Source organism: Pan paniscus, chromosome 15 (genome assembly GCF_029289425.2).
Source record: "Pan paniscus chromosome 15, NHGRI_mPanPan1-v2.0_pri, whole genome shotgun sequence".
Classification (NCBI taxonomy): Eukaryota; Metazoa; Chordata; class Mammalia; order Primates; family Hominidae; genus Pan; species Pan paniscus.
In genome coordinates, this window is record NC_073264.2 from 22,440,553 (window position 1) to 22,461,317 (window position 20,765).

Below are 20,765 nucleotides of genomic sequence, written 5' to 3' on the forward strand. Positions count from 1 at the left end.
TGAGATTCTGCACCTCAGGTAATCAGACGGCTACTGTCTAAGTCCTGGGCCTGGGGGAAACACTCTGACGTAGCAGCAGACACAGGAGGGTCCCCATCAGAACCATGTTTTCTGTGAAGTGGGGATCAGTCCTTTTCCCTGAAGTACCTAGCACATAGGTGTTCTCAGTAAGTGTTATGTTAGCTTACTAAGAAGACTGGTCTCATTTGAAGAGAAATTAACAAATGTAAAAAAATAAATAAACCTATTAACTAGGTTTAATATTTATCAAACTATTAACTATTCAATAATCATTTAACTATTAATTTCTGTTATCTTCAGTCGCTTAAATCTGATTTTTCTCTTCTTTCCGTTACTGCAGTCTCCCTTTTTCACACAGGGAAACAACCCAAGACTCAGAGTTCTCCGCGGAGGAATGCAAAGAACACAGGAAGTCAGTACTCCCAGAAACAGTCTTTGCTGGCGCGCTCACACCCAACTCCATCCCGCCCCCGTCCCGTCCCGCCCCGCCCCGCCCCACCCCACCCTCTTGATTTCTGGGGCCGGTGACCAGGCCCAACGCAGCCTTCAAGTCGGCCCAAACACGGTTTCTGCCTCAAGGATTATTTATATAACCATTGCTTATTGGCTGCTGGCAAACACTCGCTCTTCTCGTTGGCTGAAACTGTCGGGAGAAGTTCTGCGAAGGCTGCTCCTTGCGGCGTTGGGACTGAGGGTCACAGGCACCTATATTTCCGTTTCCGGTTCGCCTCCGGAGCCATGGCGGCGGCACTGAAGTGTCTACTGACATTAGGAAGATGGTGCCCCGGCCTTGGAGTAGCTCCCCAGGCCCGGGTGAGTGCCTACATTCCCTGCTGTCGGAGAGACTCTGGATCTGCAGAGACATCTCCGCGCAGAGGAGGAGCGCTCCTGGCAGCCCCCGCCCTAGCGATTGCCAGCAACTTTCCTTTCTGCCAGGAAATCAACCTACCTTTCTCTGCCTGCAGGCGCTCGCCGCCTTAGTACCCGGAGTGACCCAGGTAGATAACAAGTCCGGTTTCCTGCAGAAGAGGCCTCATCGCCAGCACCCTGGCATCCTAAAGCTGCCGCACGTGCGGCTGCCACAGGCACTGGCTAACGGTGCCCAGTTATTGCTACTTGGTGAGTAACGGCGGGAAAGCGAGAAGAAACGGGACTGGACCTACATGCAAGTGATTCCGCTTTTCATCTTTGGCCCATAGGGAGCGCTGGGCCCACTATGGAGAATCAGGTGCAAACACTGACCAGTTATCTCTGGAGCAGACATTTGCCTGTAGAGCCAGAGGAGTTGCAAAGACGGGCTAGGCATCTTGAGAAAAAATTCCTGGAAAACCCAGGTAGGACTTAAGAATAATTAAAAAGCGGGCGAGATTGAAATATCGGTTAGAAATGAAGAGTAAGAAATAATTCTACAATCTCTCAAACAGATACTGAAGTCTCTTATTTGACTTTCTAACCAGAGCAGCAGTTGTTACAATGATGCCTTACTAAAAGAAGGCAGATTATTTTAGAGATTGCTTAGGTAAAGGTCAGAATGTCCCAGTATACTGTTTTTTGTTTGTTTGTTTGTTTGTTTTGTTGTTTTGTTTTTGCTTTGAGATAGAGTCTTGCTCTGTCACCCAGGCTGAAGTGTAATGCTCGATCTCGGCTCACTGCAACCTCCACCTCCCGGGTTTAAGTGATTTTCCTGCCTCAGCCTCTTCAGTAGCTGGGATTACAGGCGTGCACCACCACACCCGGCTACTTGTATTTTTAGTAGAGACGGGGTTTCATCATGGTGGCCAGGCTAGTCTCGAACTTCTGACCTCAGGTGATCCGCCCACCTTGACCTCCCAAAGTGCTAGGATTACAGGCATGAACCACCGCGCCTGGCTACCAATATACTGTTAAAATCTAGATATTTATTTTTTTCTGCAAGTCCACTGGATTAGGACCTTCTAAGTTTTTATTCAGGTAAAATAAAGTCCCTGGATGATCCCTGCCCAGTACTGAAACCCTCTTCTGGGATAAGAGGGTAAATATAATTCATCAAGTTAGTTTCATGATTGTGAGCTCCTTGACACTACCATTTATTCATCTTGCATTCCCTGCACACCTCACAGTACCTGGCTCACAGTAGGTCAGTAGATACTTGCTAAATAGTACTGAACTGAACAGTCATGAGACGTAGATTTTCAGATTTCTTTCCTCTCCATAGGAATAGTGGAGATCATCAAAACCTTAAATTTTGGAGAAGTGAAGAAATCCAAAAAATAATGTCCTTGGCCTACCCTTTAAAAAAATTTTTTTTTTTTTGAGACAGAGTCTTGCTCTGTTGCCCAAGCTATAGTGCAGTGGTGCGATCTCAGCTCACCACAACCTCTGCCTCCCGGTTTCAAGTGATTCTCCTGCCTCAGCTTCCCAAGTAGCTGGGAATACAGGTGCACGCCACCACGCCTGCCTAATTTTTGTATTTTTCGTAGAGAAAGGTTTTCACCATGTTGGTCAGGCTGTTCTCAAACTCCTGACCTCGTGATCCGCCTGCCTCAGCCTCCCAAAGTGCTGAGCTTACAGGTGTGAGCCACCGCACCCAGCTTACCCTTTAAATTTTTATCACACTTTCCTTTAATGTAAAACAAACCTGTGGGACAGGATTGGTTAAGCTGAATAAACCATTCTTATAAGCAAAATGCTATCTGATACAATCTGTTAGTGGTAGTTGTTACTGTTAATTCTTGCCTGAAACTTTTCTCTAGGTTTGTTGTCTCTCTTGAGCTTTAAGGCTTTTCTTAGGTGGAGTCGGGGAGGACTGGGTGGGCAGTATATTCAGATATTGGATCTGAGCCCTGTTCTCCCTAGGTCCTGACTTCCAGTCCTTGTTCTCACCACAGACTTATCTCAAACAGAGGAGAAACTTCGTGGAGCAGTGCTACATGCACTACGTAAAACTACCTACCATTGGCAAGAACTGAGGTAAGGGGGCCCAGAAGAGGTGCACAAGAAAGAAAGGGTAGACTTTAGAAAGAGAGTTGGGGGAGTAAAATTACACAATCAATTTAGTATTTTCTTTTATATCACCTGACCTTAAAAGGATCAATTTAGTATTTGAAAAAGCTAAAGTACAAAGTTTTGAACACTGAAGTTTGAAAATTTAGTGTTTGTAAGTCTCCCCAGGACCCTTTTGTATTGGGGAGTGAAAGGCCTGAGCTGGAAGAGCCCTTTCCAAGATGTCATTTTCTAAATCTAGAAGGTAATTATGGGATTAAGGTTATTTACTAGTATGTACAACTCTGTGATTTTAATGGCAGCTACACTGAGGGACTGAGCCTGGTGTATATGGCAGCAAGACTGGATGGTGGCTTTGCAGCAGTCTCCAGAGCATTCCATGAGGTGAAAGTCCCTTAACTTCCAACCTGAACTTTTTGACCATCAGTTCCCTATTCATAAAGTAGTTTTCTAGGATGGGGATTCTTGGGACATTGCATATGCATTTTTTTTTTAAAGAGGATCTCCGCTGGACATAGTGGGCTCCTGCCTGCAGTCCCAACTGTTTGGGAGGCTGAGGCAGGAGGATTGCTTGAGCCAGTTTGAGGCTGCAGTGAGCTGTGATCTCCACTGTACTCCAGCCTGGTGACAGAGTGAGACCTCATCTCTTAAAAAAAACACAAAATAAAGACATTCTCTTTATCCTGTGAAAGCTTTCTGTGACCCAAGAAAGGTTTAGAATCACTATTTTAGGAGATTCTTATCCCATAAGGTATTTGTATTGAATCTCAAAAGGCATTCACATCTCACATCCTCTGTGATAGCCTCCTGATTCACATTTATCAAGGTCCTAAATAAGTATCTAATTACCCTACTGTGGGATGTTGTATATTTCTTCAGATCCGGGCTCGAAATCCAGCATTTCAGCCACAAACTTTGATGGACTTTGGCTCAGGTACTGGTTCTGTCACCTGGTGAGTAACTTTCTTCAGCCCTATCTTGGTCAATTTTAGCTCTAGAAAGCCATACTTACACCACTCCAAAATTAACAGACTGGAAAACCAGAGGGAGAATAGGCAAGTTGGGAATCTATAATGTTTCTTCCATCAGATTAGGCAAGGCAGAAGAAGGTATATGGATTGGGGCCAGAACTTAAAGAAATGTCAAGTAAAAAAAGGTGCATGTGTAGAAAAATTAAAAAGAAAAGGAATTATCAATCAAAGTTGTTTTTGCCTACAAATAGTATTTTGAGTCTACCTTTTTTTTTTCTTTTTTGAAACGGTGTCTCACTCTGTCGCCCAGGCTGGAGTGCAGTGGCACAATCTCGGCTCACTGCAGCCTCCACTCCTGGGTTCAAGTGATTCTCCTGCCTCACCCTCCCGAGTAGCTGGGACTACAGGTGCACGCCACCACACCCAGCTAATTTTTGTATTTTTAGTAGAGACGGGGTTTCACCATATTGGCCAGGTTCGTCTCTAACTCCTGACCTTGTGATCCGCCCACCTTGGCCTCCCAAAGTGCTGGGATTACAAGCATGAGCCACTGTGCCCAGCTGAGTCTACCTTTTTTTTTTTAGGAGTTGTAAATAAAACAAGAAAATAACACTATTAGTTATTTTATTACTAACTATACAACTACTTTAACGTAACACTCTCTTTTCCCAGGGGTGGGGTTGGGTGTAAATGGGCCTCTTGTAGAGATGACTCTTGGTCATGGGAATTGGTGATTTATAATAATTTTGCCATCTTAGGGCTGCTCACAGTATTTGGGGCCAGAGCCTACGTGAATATATGTGTGTGGACAGATCAGCTGCCATGTTGGTTTTGGCAGAAAAACTACTGAAAGGTGAGTGCAAGAGCACTTCCAAAGTTGAGGGAGTTAAGAAAGCAAAGGGGTACTAGTAAAAGTGTTTTACTGGGAAGTAGAGAAGAGGGTAAAAATTAAGATGAATCTGGTTTACTTTTAAAGTTATAGTCAAGCAAAGGGTGGTATTAGAGGTTTCTGCTGGACTGAGGATGGGTTGGGTAAGAATCAAAGGACAGGAGGCCTAATATTCTCCCTGCCTTTTTTTTTTTTTTTTAATTAGAGGTAGGGTCTCCATATGTTACCCAGGCTGGTCTCAAACTCCTGGCCTCAAGCCATCCTCCCACTTCAGCCTCTAGGGTAGCTGGGATTACAGGCACGCACCGCCATACCTGGCTCATCCCTGCCCTTTTTGATATACACTTTACCTATTCTTGGGGCCATGTTTCTTATCTGGATATCTCTTCAGTTTATACCTAACTTCCTACACACTCACAGTTGCCTCTTCTTTTCTCCACAGGTGGTTCAGAATCTGGGGAGCCTTATATTCCAGGTGTCTTTTTCAGACAGTTTCTACCTGTATCACCCAAGGCAAGTGGCAGTGTTTAGAATATTCTAAATGTGGAATGTGGCAGATGGAAAACTATGGCTTGAGCTTTGCAGCCCAGCACTGAGTGTTAGAAGATAAAAGAAATTTAGCGGCTAGGACTTTGTTGTATTCTTGGGATGTAGAGATGTTGAGTCTGTCATGTTCCTTGTCTTGGTCCTCAGGTGCAGTTTGATGTAGTAGTGTCCGCTTTTTCCTTAAGTGAACTGCCCAGCAAGGCTGACCGCACTGAGGTAGTTCAAACCTTATGGCGTAAGACAGGTCATTTCCTGGTGAGTTAAAATTCCTTGTTCTCCTTAAGTCTTGAAGCAGCTTCATGGATTTCATGCCTTTGCTCCTCTCATTGTCTTTATTCTTCACCATTTTTCTCCTTCATGGGTTTCTTTATCCCTCTTTGAGGGTCTCCATCCTGATTATGTAATGCCTATTTCTTTTTAGGACTCCTTCTCCCTCTATGATTGCTCTTACACAGCTACTGACATTTATACTTTCGTGTAATTCAAGTCTTCTGCATATTTTCCCGTTTTGTGAACAGGTACTGGTGGAGAATGGAACAAAAGCTGGGCACAGCCTTCTCATGGATGCCAGGGATCTGGTCCTTAAGGTAAGGCTTCTTCTTCCCTCACTCCCCCACCCATATGTCACCAATTACTGTTACTCTCTTGAAAACGAAAGAGACTGTCATATATTGACAAGGGTGACTCTCAGGAAACTGGGCATATAAAGTCATTATGATACAGAGCAGTGGTTGGCAAATGAGAGCCTGTGGATCAAATCCGACCTGCCACCTTTTTTATATAAGCCATGCTTAATTGTGCCTCTGTTGTCTGTGACTGCTTTCACACTACAAACAGCAGAGTTGAGTAGTTGGGACAGAGATAGATTTTGCCTACTCTCTGGCCCTTTAAAAGAAACTTTGCGGACTCCTAATCTAGGGCATTGCTGAGCTAAGAATCTTGTCACTGGGGGAGAGTATGAGCCAGTGTATAATCATAAATTTAATTGTCCTGGAGTGGGATTTTTTTGAGAGTGGAGGTTGCTGACAAGGGAGAGCACCGTACTATGTGCCAAGTTCTTGCCTTTCTCCTGCAGCAAAGAGAAAGTTCTTTGTTTGGAGTATTAAAGATGTAGCCAGCTTAACTCAAAGGACATAGTCAATCGTTATTAGAATTGAGTGTTAAAGGAGTCCTCAGTTTACTGAGTGCAGAGATTGAATTATGAAAATAGACCCTTGGCCCAGCTTTATTTCTTTTATTTCCTTTGATTTCAGGGAAAAGAGAAGTCACCTTTGGACCCTCGACCTGGTTTTGTCTTTGCCCCGGTGAGTATTACTTCTGCCTGTCCCACCACACAGATCTGAACTTAGTCGTGGCCAGGAAAAGTAAGATGGTAAAGCTAAGCCACTCTCCACTACTTTGTGTTCCTATCCAGTTCCTACCTAATAATTCCCCTGGCTCTTCCTACCCACTGCTCCTGTCCTCCCTTCTCCCTGGCCCCTTTTGACTCTATTATTCTCAGTTTTTAAGTTTTGTGATTGATGGCTCTTTTGTCTTACCTCATTTTTTTATGTATTCACAGTGTCCCCATGAACTCCCTTGTCCCCAGTTGACCAACCTGGCCTGTAGCTTCTCACAGGCGTACCATCCCATCCCCTTCAGCTGGGTAGGTACCTGGGGATATTGCAGCAGGAAGCAAACATCCTGGAAAAACAGGAAGAAAAAGAATCAGAGTTAGGAGGAGTTGGATAATTCGTAGAATAACCTAGAGACTTTAGGGCCTACATGTATATGATTTATACATTGTAAAAAAGGACTGCAGGAATGGGGAAGAAGGGACTGTACAAACTTTTTTCCCATATCTTTTTCTTCTAAACAGTCTCTATGTTCCTTATCTTAGAACAAGAAACCAAAGGAAGAAAAGTTCTCTATGGTGATCCTTGCTCGGGGGTCTCCAGAGGAGGCTAATCGCTGGCCCCGTATCACTCAGCCTGTCCTTAAACGGCCTCGCCATGTGCATTGTCACTTGTGCTGTTCAGATGGGCACATGCAGCATGCTGTGATCACAGCCCGCCGGCACGGCAGGTATGGGGGGTGTGACCAAAATTAGTGGGATGTGGCAGGAAGCTGCAGCCCACGCTAGCATCTCGTTTCCACAGGGATTTGTATCGTTGTGCCCGTGTCAGCTCCTGGGGAGATCTTTTACCTGTGCTTACTCCGTCTGCGTTTCCTCCATCTACTGCTCAGGATCCCTCTGAGAGTTGACGAGGATGTGTAACAAGTATTTTCTTCTATCATGCCTGCCAGGGCTGAAGCTGCCTGGTATCCAGGAGGGGAATGCTGGTATCCCCATATGTCTGTGTTTGTTTGAGATTTTTAATAATAAATAATAAATTTTTAAAGAATGGAAGTGGATTTTGTGATTCTTAAAAAGTGTAGAAGCTGGGCACGGTGGCATGTGTCTGCATTTCCAGCCACTCAGGAAGCTGAGGCAAGAGGATCACTTGAGCCCAGGTGTTAAGGCTGCAGTGAACTTTGATTGTACCACTGCACTTCAGCATAGGTAACAGAGCAAGACGCCCTCTCTTAAAAAAAAAAAAAAACATGTAAAAGGTATAGTTAATTATCCTGGCCTATCCTGTAATGAAGAGCTTCCTCAGATTTTTGGTGCCAGGCTTCCCACACAAATCTCAAGCTCGCCCTCTCCTATTGTGGCAGTTCAGAGCTCCATAAGCTCTTCGCTGTAATGATGAATGTGTAAGCTGATCATTAAAGCAGAAGTAGAAAAACCAGATTTCCATAAGCCCTTTGCTGTAATGACGAATGTACAAGTTAAACATTAAAGCAGAAGCAAGAAAAATGGATAAGGAATTGGGGGAAGCTGGTGCCTGAGTACGAAAGCCGGAATACAAAAAAAGCAAGCCCTTTAAAGCCCCACCTATACTTGCTCTACCTCAGGTCTAGCTGAGTGATAAAAGCATTCCTGCACATACAACCCATACCAGGACCAACTTAAGATTAAGAAACTTCTATCTGCAAGTACTCACTCACTATGGTGGGATCAGCTGCAAAGCGAACTGTCCCATGCTCATGTTGATGGTTTTCTGGATACTGCCAACATGTTAGCTCTTTCTGGTGCCGATGAATTTCAAACGCGAACAGACACCCTTGATGTGGGTTTGCTAAGAAAATAGAAGAACAGGAAGAAAAGTTGCCAGGTTCAGACATCCCAGGGAAAAAGAAGCGTAAACAGCATTAGCAATCAGTGACTGATGATAATGCTGCAATAATGGGAATGGTTTTATTTCTAAATCAAATCATTTATTGCTTTGTTTCTAAAAAACAAAAAAAAACTTCTATCTGCAGACCCCTAGTTTAGATTAATTAGGAAACATTCCCGCAGGTAGTCATAGAGCTTGAATTGTATATAAAAGCTAAAGAAAAGCTTGTAACTTTGAGTTGGTCTGGTGTGCTACTCCGACCTCCCTGTAATCAGTTGCAGAAATAAACTCCCGTCTTTCCCAGTCTGTCTGTCTGCATCTCATTACTGGACCACAAGAACAAGCAGCAGGACCAGTAACACTGTAAGAATCATCCAGTAACACTGTAAGAATACTGCTTCTACCAGAGGCCAGGACTTCCCTAGGAAGATAATCTGGAGTAGCAAGGAAAGCTGCCTCCAGAGCTCTGAGAACTGGCTCAACAGGTCTCAGGGTTGTTATGTGGGCCACCTGAATAGGGGAATCAGCAGCTGCCTGGCCTCTTGTACTAACGCCTTCCCTTCTGTCTTTCCCAGGGTCCCTCAGCTACCCTAGAGTATGTATGGGAAATGCCCCATACATTTCCATCAAGAGTGATTCCCATCAGAACTGAATCTTCTACCCCCACCTCTCTATATCCAGGTAGAATCCTCCCATTTACTCAGTTCATTTCTGTTTTCCCCTAAGCCTTGCTGTTTCAGGGCTAGAGCAGCTTCCTTTGTCTTAAACCTTAAATGTCTTTTTTTCCACAGTTCTTACCACGAAACAGGCACAGTCAGAAATTGTAACAGTATAAATGTTGTAATACCAGAAATCTCAACTCATTCCTCTCAAAACTGATCCCAATCAAAAGAGAAAGAAAAAAACCAAATCAACTTACCACTAGACATTTCCATGCCTGGAGCTATTTTTCTGGGGTTACAGGAAAGGGTAGTTCCCTCATGTACTAGTTCCCACGGAGTAGCACCAGCACCACCTCTCAGCCCCACCTCTTTACCTCCAGGTGGCCCCAAATCTCCTCTGAAAGCGGGTGGTTCAAGTATCAGCATTGCAACCTATAAGACTTGGGATGAGGTGGAGAGCGTATGGAAGGCTTAGATCAAATGTCCTGAGTGAGACGGGACCAGATTGTCCCCAGTACAAAATAGCTGGGAAGCAGCTACCATAGACTTTCCTATTTTGGATTAGACCAACCCCAAGCACATGAACTAAGACTATCCGTAGCTCTTGGATTAGTCATGCCGTTGAAGAGGAGGAGAAGACGCCACTGGGCTGTGCCTGGCAGGGAGTCTGGAGTTTCTGGTTTCCAAGCTCAGGAAGGCGTGAACCAGGGGAGGGGCCTCCATGCAGGGGGAGGGCTAGAAGCTGGGGCAGGATCTGTCAGCTCTGCAATGCTGCAGAAGCAGAAGCAACACAGAAAGAAGATACCAACAGCCTCCTGAAACTCACGAGAGTGGACACTCCAGTGTTGACCACCTAAGATACCACTCCTGCTCCAAAGATTACAGCTCCCTTGTCATTCTGACTCCTGGGCTTACCCTACACCCCAGAGATGGAGCAACTACTAGGAATAAAACTTGGCTGCCTGTTTGCCCTGTTGGCTCTCACTCTGGGCTGTGGCCTTACTCCCATCTGCTTCAAATGGTTCCAGATTGATGCAGCCAGAGGTATAGCCCTACCCCATCTTTGTTCCATAGCCTGAGTCTCACCTCAACCCTGTACTGATACCTTGCTCTGATTCTCTCACCATCCCCAACCTTGGGATATTGAGTGCTGCCTGCTGCTCTTTACTCACCTTTGTCTCCTCAGTGTCAAGTGGGTTGTAACTTCTGCTTTTTATTAGGTCATCACCGGCGAGTCCTCAGACTCCTGGGCTGTATTTCTGCTGGTGTTTTCCTGGGAGCAGGATTCATGCATATGACTGCTGAAGCCCTGGAGGAAATTGAATCACAGATTCAGAAGTTCATGGTGCAGGTGAGAGCAGAGATTTCAAGCCGCAGGTCTATGAGGCCAAAACGATAAACAGGACAAAGGGAAGAGAGCGGGAAAGTGATGGAGCCAAGGACATGGGTGGAACGACAAGGAAAATGACAGCTCTTGTGTGGGATGGTGAAAGCAAGTCAGATTAGGCTTTAGGGAAAACAGAATTGCTGAAGGGACAGCACAGGAAGCTGTGCTGCTCCATCCCACATCTAATTTCTGCTGCTTTCTTCTTAGAACAGATCAGCAAGTGAGAGAAATTCTTCTGGTGATGCTGATTCAGCTCATGTAAGTACCTCCCACCATCCCCTATCTGGAGAGTGAGGAGAACCAGAGAGGCCTTTCATATCCAGACCCTTTTGAGAGGAATACATGAGGAGTACCAAGAATCCCTTCTGCTCCCTAGCTCAGACATCGTAGAGGAAAAGAGGAGCAAATCCAATCCTTTTGAGTTTATAGAACCCCAGGGAAAGCTCTTGTTTTACTCTTTCATTCTTTCCCTGGATCCTCTGATATACCTCACATCATTTGCCCGTGTTTTTAACTCTACTGAGATTCTGTCCCTTAGCCCCTCTGGCAGTCTTTTGTCGTTGTTGTTTTTCGTTTGTTTGTTGAGATGAAATCTCTCTGTCGCCCAGACTGGAGTACAGTGGCACAGTCTCGGCTCACTGCAACCTCTGCCTTCCGAGTTCTAGTGATTTTCCTGCCTCAGCCTCCTCAGTAGCTGGGATTACAGGCACGTGCCACCACGCCTGGCTAGTTTTTGTATTTTTAGTAGAGACGGGGTTTCATCATGTTGGCCAGGCTGGTCTCAATCTCCTGACCTCAAGTGATCTGCCCACTTCAGTCTCCCAAAGTGCTAAGATTACAGGCATGAGCCACTGTGTCCGGCCCACTCTGGCATTCTTGTTGTTGCACGGCCATGTCTACTCTTGGCTTCATTTCCCCTACCCTTTTTTGTGTTCTGTTACCACATTTTCTCATTCTCTTCAATCTCCCAATTCCATGTCCATCCAATGTATTGCCTACCCTTCCTTTTCATCTCACAGCCCTTCTTTTTGTTTCTAGATGGAGTATCCCTATGGAGAGCTCATCATCTCCCTGGGCTTCTTTTTTGTCTTCTTTTTGGAGTCGCTGGCATTGCAGTGCTGTCCTGGGGCTGCTGGAGGATCGACAGTGCAGGACGAAGAATGGGGTGGGGCTCATATCTTCGAACTCCACAGCCATGGACATTTACCCTCACCCTCAAAGAGTCCCCTCCGAGCCCTTGTCCTCTTGCTGTCACTCTCCTTTCACTCAGTGTTTGAAGGGCTAGCTGTGGGGCTGCAGCCGACAGTAGCAGCTACCGTGCAGCTCTGCCTTGCTGTCCTGGCTCATAAGGGGCTTGTGGTGTTTGGTGTAGGAATGCGGCTAGTGCATTTAGGTACCAGCTCACGATGGGCAGTGTTCTCCATACTATTATTAGCTCTCATGTCCCCCCTGGGCCTAGCCGTAGGGCTGGCTGTGACTGGAGGGGACTCTGAAGGAGGGCGGGGCTTAGCCCAGGCTGTGTTAGAGGGTGTGGCAGCTGGTACCTTCCTGTATGTCACCTTCCTAGAAATTCTTCCACGGGAGCTAGCTAGTCCTGAGGCCCCTCTAGCTAAGTGGAGCTGTGTAGCCGCTGGTTTTGCCTTCATGGCATTTATTGCCTTGTGGGCCTGAGAGATTCCTGGCTTTTCTGATGGACCTATTTAGGACAGCCTCTCTATCCCCAGGGAGACCTCCCAAATGGCTTTGACCCTCAGACATTTCTTCACTCAGACTAAATAGCATTCAATAGGACTGGACTGGACCCCAGGTTTCCTTTACATGAGATCCCATTTCTCACCCTGGACTAAGAAAAAGATATTTAGGTTGAGCAGCTATTAATTGGAGAATTGGTACAGAGACGCTCCAGATTTTATTCTTGTCCCATTTATGCTACTGTGTGTAATAAAATGCCCATTTTACCCTCCTTCAGCCATTCTGGATTTCATTTCTCCTGGTTGCCTAGATGCTACCTGGCACAGGAAGTGGTGGAATGGGGAATGGGAAGGATGAGTGTTGAATGCAGTATTTTATTCTGCAATTTAGGGCTCCTAGCCATCCTGTCAGTTGCAGCCACACCCCTAGACATGGCACCTTGCTAAAATTCCCCTCCCACCTTACCCACTGTAGTTGAGAAAATGAGCCAGTTCCCAGTATTTAAAAGGAAAGAAAGTTAAAAACCGAAATGACGTGGATCGATTATGTTCCTACACTTACCATAACCACCCCATTCCCAGTACCCATTATCAGCCACCCATAACATGTCCAGGCTAAATGAAGATCAGGCAGAATGGAACCTATCTCCATTAGGTTCCTGTTTTTTCACACTGAGCCCTGTGTGGCCTCAGGGACACTATTGCTCTTCTTTGAGCTTCTATCTCCTTCCAGCTGCCTTGTGTTGAGGGATTAAAAAGCAGTATGCCTGGAGAGGGAGAAAGGTGCTAGATATTAAAATAAATGCCTGGGATGATTACTTGGCTCTTGCAGGACTCACTGGCTTTCCTCCTGCCTGTCTTACCAATTGTCTTTCCATCTAAGTAACCCCTACAATGTGTTGTTTCTCTTAAAAACTGCTGAGGACAAATATGAAAGCAGGTTAGCTGGAATTGGTAGGAACAGGATGGCTATTGCATAGCCCCTAACTCATGAGGTGGAGGAATATCTCAAACTTAGTGGAGAAATGGGGAAAGAGAAAGCGTGCCCTGTGAGTTCAGTTACCCTCACAAGTTGGCCCTTTCTAGTATTTTCAGCATGGAAGCCCAAGTACCTTAACATGGACATTAATTCTTCTCAGTCTCTGTCTCCTTTCGATCCTGTTCCCCTTCCTACAAAGTAAGAAATACAAGCCTCTTCATAAGCCCAGTTTACACACCCAGAGATCAGTGAGAAGGCAAGCTTCAGGCAAAAATGATAGAGAGAGAGAGAGGGAGAGATGATAGATATGTCTAACGCAGGAAGTCATTTCCCTAAAGCACCATAGTATTGTGTTTTCTTTCCATTTAGTGTTAAATGCAGTAACATGTAATACACTCAGAACAGTTGTCCAGTGTGTAGTAGTTTCTACTGTAATAGTTTCTACACTGAACAACGGCTGTGTGCCAGGTACTATTGTGGCAGGCCAGGTTTCAGTAACGCAGGACTCCATCACATTTTTGTCTCACAGCCCTTCTTTTTGTTTCTAGATGGAGTATCCCTGTCACCTGCTTATTTTGTTTCCAGTCAAGCAAAACAAGGGGCTTATCTCCCTCACAGATCAGCATATGAGATATGCTTCAGATACGTTTGCCTGTCAGACCCATAAACACAACAAGATATGCCAGCTGCAATGGAAGAGAAGCCCTGTTTCAGTTCGTGGATTACAGACGGCAACTGGTTAGGTTAAATATTAAAAGCTAAGAAAAAGCCAGTGCCTATACAAGGGCCGTAATGTAACAAAAGCCCATCAAGGGTTTTGATTAGACCTTTCCTGGCAAAACTTAAAGCATGACAAAATAACGAAGGAATTCTTAACAGGACCCATTTAGGATTAAACAAGTTTTATTGAGGGTCTGAAGAAACTCCCCAGGCCTCCACAAACAAGTTTACTGGGCATCTGAAGGAACTCCCCAAACCTCTGTGATTTAGCAGGAGACAAGATAAGGGCAACCACCCCAGCATCTAGACCCGTTTAGATTAAGCTTACTGAGGCTCCAGGAGTAGCTCTGCCGGACTCAGACCTTAGTTATAGATGAAAAGAAGTTAATCGCTTATGTCTTTAGACGAATGCACCGCACTCACACGTAGACATATAGCTTAGAAGGTATATAAGCTCTGAAAAACTTTGTAATTTTGAGTTGGTCTGGTGATAATTTCCAGGCCTTCTCCCTGTAACCGATTACAGAAATAAAAACTCTCTTTCTGCCCAGTTCATCGGCATCTCATTATTGGGCCATGAGAAATAGCAGCGTGACCCTCTGTTTGGTCTGGGAACAAAATTTGGAGAGCCAGCCAGGAGATAAGGATAGTGCTGCCTTCAATGGCCGGCAGCTTGCGACGAGACAGTCTTCAGGAGGATCCCAGCAGCTGTGGGGTGAGGTTTCCCCCGGGGACCCTCCAGAGGGCTGTTCCATGTGCAAATCTGCACATCCCTTTCACTACTGGGGAAGAACAGAGGTCAGGAGCGGAGAGGCTCAAAGGGTGAGTTAACTGGATCATATGCCAGGAGCCTATTGTTTTCCTATCTGGGCTTGTGAAGCCATTTGTCCGGTACCACCAAGGGAAGCAATAGGGCTCGTTCATACACCTGCTTTGCATTTTGGTCGAGATCAGGTTTTGAGTTAGTTTTGAGTCTCTTTTGCCTGACTGCACTCCCCCTTGAAATCTGTCTCCACTTGTTTGTGTGTCTGTCTTGTTCCTTTAGATACCATGTAAACTTGAAAACGGGAAGTATTGGGTCCATTCCTGCTGGGAGGCCTCTGGGAAGGAGAAAGGTTTTTTTAGAAGCTCAATAGTTGAGAGTCAGCTTAATTAAAAGCTACCATCCAAAATGTGTATGCGTATATGTGTGTGTGTGCATGTTTGTATTTAAAAGGCCTTCATGTTTTTGTTTATTGCTCACCTAGGACCTTGTTTTTTTGAGCAAAAGTTTTTTCTTCACAGTTGACTGAATCCTGTTTTCTTCATTAATGGCTATTACAACAGAACCTACTCTGGGGTTTTTAAGAAAACGTGTAATTTAGATGCTTAGAAATGTCTTTTTTGGAAAAAAAAATTAAGTGTACTGTAAAAGCATCAAATGGTCTAGCCTCATAATAATTCTCCCCTTTTGAAAACCCAGGATTCAGTGTGGGGCCTGCCCAGAGCTCAAAGGTCCAGTTAAAAAATAGGAAAAGGGGCCGGGCGCGGTGGCTCACGCCTGTAATCCCAGCACTTTGGGAGGCCGAGGCGGGCGGATCACGAGGTCAGGAGATCGAGACCATCCTGGCTAACACGGTGAAACCCCGTCTCTACTAAAAATACAAAAAATTAGCCGGGCGTGGTAGCGGGCGCCTGTAGTCCCAGCTACTCGGGAGGCTGAGGCAGGAGAAGGGCGTGAACCCGGGAGGCGGAGCTTGCAGTGAGCCGAGATCGCGCCACTGCACTCCAGCCTGGGCGACAGAGCGAGACTCCGTCTCAAAAAAAAAAAAAAAATAGGAAAAGGAAGGCTTATGAATTTATAAAATATACTTCTATTGGCATGCCTAATACGTCTAGCTATTTATGTCTTGTGTACACCATGTTTCACTACTGAAAAATATAAAAGAGTTCTATTTACTGACTCAAAGAAAAAATAAAAGCACTTACAAACTTTAATAGAAAAAAGGAAAGACTAGTCAAGTGCTTTTTCAAGTTTATGTGACTTAAGTAAAATCCTTAATAAATAAGCTAGCTTTAAAAATTATTGGTAAAGTAGTATTAGAAATGTCTTAAGAGTTGCCAGCATACATTTTTGTTTGCATTTATTGATCAAGCAATTTCATACTTATCTCTGCCAAATACTATAAAGTGTCAAAATTTGGCATGGAGGCTACAAAACTATAACCCAGCCCAAAACAGAATGATCTTTGCTTGTGTAGTTTTTAAGAATAAAACATTAATATTGGTTTAATGAAGATAGCTACATCTTGAATTATTTAGTAAAATACTCTAACTTCTGATCTTGTGGCCTTAGGTAGTCTAGTCCACAGACATGAAGAAAGTTTGTTCTGGGAAAGGACTGTTATCATCTTTGTTTCAAAGCTAAACTATAAACTAAGTTAATGAACAAGAATAGCTTGTAGATTAGATGCAAAATGGAGTCAGGTCAGATCATTTTCACTGTCTCAGTTATAATTTTGCAATGGCGGCTTCAAAACTTTAAATGATGACTATTGTAGTTTTCATAAATAATCCAGGTAAATGATTAAAATAATTAGATAAATGCAATTGGATAAATACTTGTAAATAACTTGTCAAAATTTAGAATCTAAAATTATATTAAACAACAGATATCTCATTATTCGGGTATTTTCCAATAACAATATATTGTAGGAAAACATTCTTTCTAAAGATTGTGTCTTTTTTAAAGGGTAACTAATTTTTGTCTAATTCAAAGCTTATTTAAAGATTATATACAAAACAAGGTAAAAGAAACCAGGGAATAAAAGAGATATAAAGAAAGCTATAAAAATAAATAGAGTTTTAAAGATTATTGGTAAAATAAAAATATCTTCAAAAATGTAAGCCTTTGGTCTAAATTATGCAGGTCAAATATTAGGTTTGCGAAATGCTTTAGTCCATAAACTGCTTCTTTGACTTAAAAATTGTTCAATTTATTTTAGCGGGTTAAATTCTAGATAAGGCCTGGGGACATGTAAAATTAGCCATGCCCCCTAGCTGTGCAAAAAGGTATTAAAGAAAAGAGAATTTATATAAGAAAAGATCTTGTTCGCGCCACTGCACTCCAGCCTGGACGACAGAGCAAGACTCCGTCTCAAAAAAAAAGGATCTTGTATGGTACATTCTTGTCCTAAAGTAAAATAACTGCTTGTTTAAAGAGAGGGATGTTTAGGACAAGTCAGAAAGTCAAGACATGTCAGAGATTGTCTGTGTAAGTCATGAAAGTTTTTTTTTTTTTTTTTTGAGATGGAGTCTTGCTCTGTCACTCAGGCTGGAGTGCAATGGCACTATCTCGGCTCACTGCAACATCTGCCTCCCGGGTTCAAGTGATTCCCCTGCCCCAGCCTCCCGAGTAGCTGGGATTACAGGCACCCGCCATCATGCCCAGATAATGTTTGTATTTTTGTAGAGATGAGGTTTTACCATGTTGGCCAAGCTGGTCTTGAACTCCTGACCTCAGGTGATCTGGCCACCTCAGCCTCCCAAAGTGCTGGGATTATAGGCATGAGCCGCTGCACCTGGCCTGTGAAAGAATTTATGAAAGGGAATTTATGCAAGAAATGTCGTACAATTTAAAGGTGATTCGGCCTCCTAAATGCTTTATAAAATGCTACTATGACTCTTAGCTGTACAACTTGCCTGCTTTACAGCTAGGTAAGGCCTGGGACACATGGAGTTAGATGCTGGAATAAGTCAGACCTTATCTGCACTTCTGTCTAGGTCCTAGGCTCCACACCTAGGACACAGTTAAAATCCCAGACTTACCAAGGTTTTCACCAAAAGTAAAGGTTGCTAAGAGTTAACGGTGTAACATGTATTTTAAGACTACTGAAGAAAGAGTTTACATGCCAGGTGTGTAAGGAAAGTAAAATATACTTTTGGTAAAAGATTATAAGGATTCATGAGATTGTGGATTTTTGCCTAGATTAAAAGGTTAAAGGATTGTTTTAAATTGGATACAATAAAGATAAAAGTTTAAGCAAGTTGTGGAAGGTTAATTGTAGAGGAAATTCTGTGTGTAAAATATTGGCTAAAGTTAAAAGGGAATCATCCAGTTTTTTCTGTAAATCGAGCATTGAAATAAAAGCACAATGGGTTTCTCTTAGAGCACTAACTTGCTCTTTAACAAAAATTGTAAAGGGTTGTAAAAAGTCTATAAAAATCTTACCCTGTGGTGAAACATTAAAATTGGGTAAACATGTCTATAAGGATTTATTAAGAATTGGGTTTAACATCCATAGTACACTAATGTAAAGGTGAAGTTTGGCTTATTTGGTATGAAAATTATACAGGAAGCATTGTCAAATATGAAATGGTGTTTGGCTTTCTTTGGGTTATATTTGTGTAAATATGTTATTGGTATGTGTTCCAAAGTTATGGGAGACTCCTATAATTCTGATATATCTTAGTGTATGTTATCAGTAATAATTATAATTGTTATGTTAAATTATTGTGTGCCACAGAGGTAACAGATTTTCTTGTCAGTTGTGTCTCTTTATTTTTTTTTTTTTTTTTGAGGCAGAGTCTCACTCTGTCACCCAGGCTGTAGTACAGTGGTGAGATCTCGGCTCACTGAAACTTCTGCCGCCAGGTTGAAGCAATTCTCCTGCTTCAGCCTCCTGAGTAGCTGGGACTACAGGCACGTGCCACCACGCCCAGCTAATTTTTGTATTTCTAGTAGAGACAGGGTTTCACCAGTTGGCCAGGCTGGTCTTGAACTCCTGACCTCATGATCCACCCACCTCAGCCTCCCAAAGTGCTGGGATTACAGGCGTGAGCCACCGCGGCTGGCCGTCAATTGTGTCTTTAACTATGGCTATACCCTAAAAATTTTTGTTATCTGTAAGCAATTGTTGTCTTGTTTTCATCCTCTTTTGAAGGTGGTTTTATAATCAGCTATAAAGCTCTAACAAGGCTAGGCACGGTAGCTCATGCCTGTAATCCCAGCACTTTGGGAGGCCAAGGAGGGTGGATCACCTGAGGTCAGAGTTCAAGACCAGCCTGGCCAACATGTTGAAACTCCGTCTCTACTAAAAATAACAAAAATTAGCCAGGCATGGTGGTACATGCCTGTAGTCCCAGCTACTCAGGAGGCTGAGGCAGGAGAATAGCTCAAACTCAGGAGGCAGAGGTTGCAGTGAGCTGAGATCACACCACTGCACTCCAGCCTGGGTGACAGAGTAAGACTCCATCTCAAAAAAAAAAAAAAAAAAAAAAAAAAAAAAGCTGTACTAGGTGCTCTTGATTGCAGATTTCTGATAACTTTTGAGATTGTGACATCAGAATAGAGGAAAAACGTTCAGGACTCTTGAAGAGCTAAAATTTTCATTAATATCAAGCAGGATAGGAATTAACTGCATGAACTGAACTAACAGGAGACTGGAGTGATCTTGTTGACATTTTGCTTAGAATATTGCTAATCTTTTGTTTTGCTTTTCAAAGTCGAAGAAACTTTTCTTCTGAGCTATTGACAGCTTTTAACAATTTAGTATACTCCCATGAACAAAATTTAGAGCATACTTTTTTCTCTCTACCTGATTTTCTCCAGAATTTGGAAACTGTCTGTGATCATTCTTAAGTTATGGCAATAGAGTTATTCGCATAAGTGCAGTAAGAATCTGTTTTCTTTTGTAACGGGCCACAGTTGGAAAAACGTTATTTTTACCAAGGCTTTGACTGGAATGATGCGCTTTCCTTTAAGGAATCAAACCTGACTTATGAACCCAATAAAGCCCTTGGGAAACTGGCCTCATATTCTGTGTACACAGTCCCTGTACAGGGTTTCTGACCTGTAGTAAGTAAAATATGTCACTTTCTGACAGGGCAGGAACCCTAAGGTATCTTGGAACCTCAAGAGGAGAGGAATTCACCCAACTCATAGGTATTTGATGGTACAAATCCATGGCTGGGCTTGGCTTTAAAAAGGTCTTATGTCAGATTCCTTCTATGGAACAAAGTTCCATGAAAGCCAGTTCAAAAGGCCTATGTGAAAAATAATTATTCTTGCTGCACTTTATGCAAATAATCTGGCCAAGTATAATAAAGCTAACCAGTCCTATCATGATTTGTCTTTTAATAAAAATGGGAAACTGGAGAAAGAAAAATTGTTTCAAAACTATAGTACACCTGTTGTTAAATTCTAGTGTTGCCTGATGTTTTTCAGTTTTTATTATTTTCTACAGTTTGGATTAAATTCTAATTTTTCTGACTACAAGTCTGCAAATAATGTTTTCAATTTTTTCCTTTTGCTTTTCCTTTTTCCCCATTTTTCCTAACTGAAAATCATTGAAACCTAAGCTGTGCTTTCTTAAAGCCCTGTGAACGGAAGACTAGACAACTTACATTTCAGAAGAAAACAGCAGCAACCTATTTATATGTATTGCTGTTGCATACTATTATGTTTCATCGGGCACTGCCTCTAATCCCCCCAAACAGAGAGTGCTACAGGGAACAAATCAACCTCTTCCACCCCAGTGCTGCGTTCAGTGCCCCATAACGATGACCCTCTCTCAGCAGGAAGTAGCCAGAAAGATTGCAATGCCCCATCTCCCTATGATTCTCATGATAAATAAATATACAAGCATGATAGAAATCATGCACAAATTGACAGTGGGGATTGTAGCAGGCCCCGCTTCACTAATGCAGGCCTCCATCACAACTGTTTCAGCACTGACT

General features: G+C 43.4%; 2 protein-coding genes across 4 annotated transcripts; both read left to right on the plus strand.

Moving 5' to 3' along the window:
- The first annotated feature begins 24 nt into the window (after positions 1-24).
- METTL17 (methyltransferase like 17) lies at positions 25-7,793 on the plus strand. 2 transcript variants are annotated; one of them, XM_055097234.2, is made up of 15 exons: positions 25-167; positions 362-834; positions 987-1,140; positions 1,221-1,355; positions 2,889-2,970; positions 3,306-3,387; positions 3,883-3,956; positions 4,733-4,827; positions 5,306-5,376; positions 5,557-5,664; positions 5,928-5,996; positions 6,663-6,713; positions 6,971-7,054; positions 7,289-7,473; positions 7,548-7,793. In XM_055097234.2, the coding sequence occupies exons 2-15, from the start codon at positions 760-762 to the stop codon at positions 7,651-7,653; spliced, it is 1,371 nt and encodes a 456-aa protein (XP_054953209.1). In that variant the 5' UTR covers positions 25-167; positions 362-759; the 3' UTR covers positions 7,654-7,793. The 2 variants fall into 2 exon arrangements, with proteins under 2 accessions (XP_054953209.1, XP_008961254.1); XM_008963006.5 differs by having other exon boundaries at positions 31-167; positions 380-834.
- Positions 7,794-8,549: 756 nt separating this feature from the next.
- On the plus strand, positions 8,550-14,651 carry SLC39A2 (solute carrier family 39 member 2). Of its 2 annotated transcripts, none has more exons than XM_003804737.6 (4): positions 8,550-10,315; positions 10,492-10,622; positions 10,866-10,916; positions 11,697-14,651. In XM_003804737.6, the coding sequence occupies exons 1-4, from the start codon at positions 10,201-10,203 to the stop codon at positions 12,327-12,329; spliced, it is 930 nt and encodes a 309-aa protein (XP_003804785.1). In that variant the 5' UTR covers positions 8,550-10,200; the 3' UTR covers positions 12,330-14,651. The 2 variants fall into 2 exon arrangements, with proteins under 2 accessions (XP_003804785.1, XP_008961269.1); XM_008963021.4 differs by having other exon boundaries at positions 10,037-10,315; positions 10,871-10,916; positions 11,697-11,824.
- Positions 14,652-20,765: the final 6,114 nt, after the last annotated feature.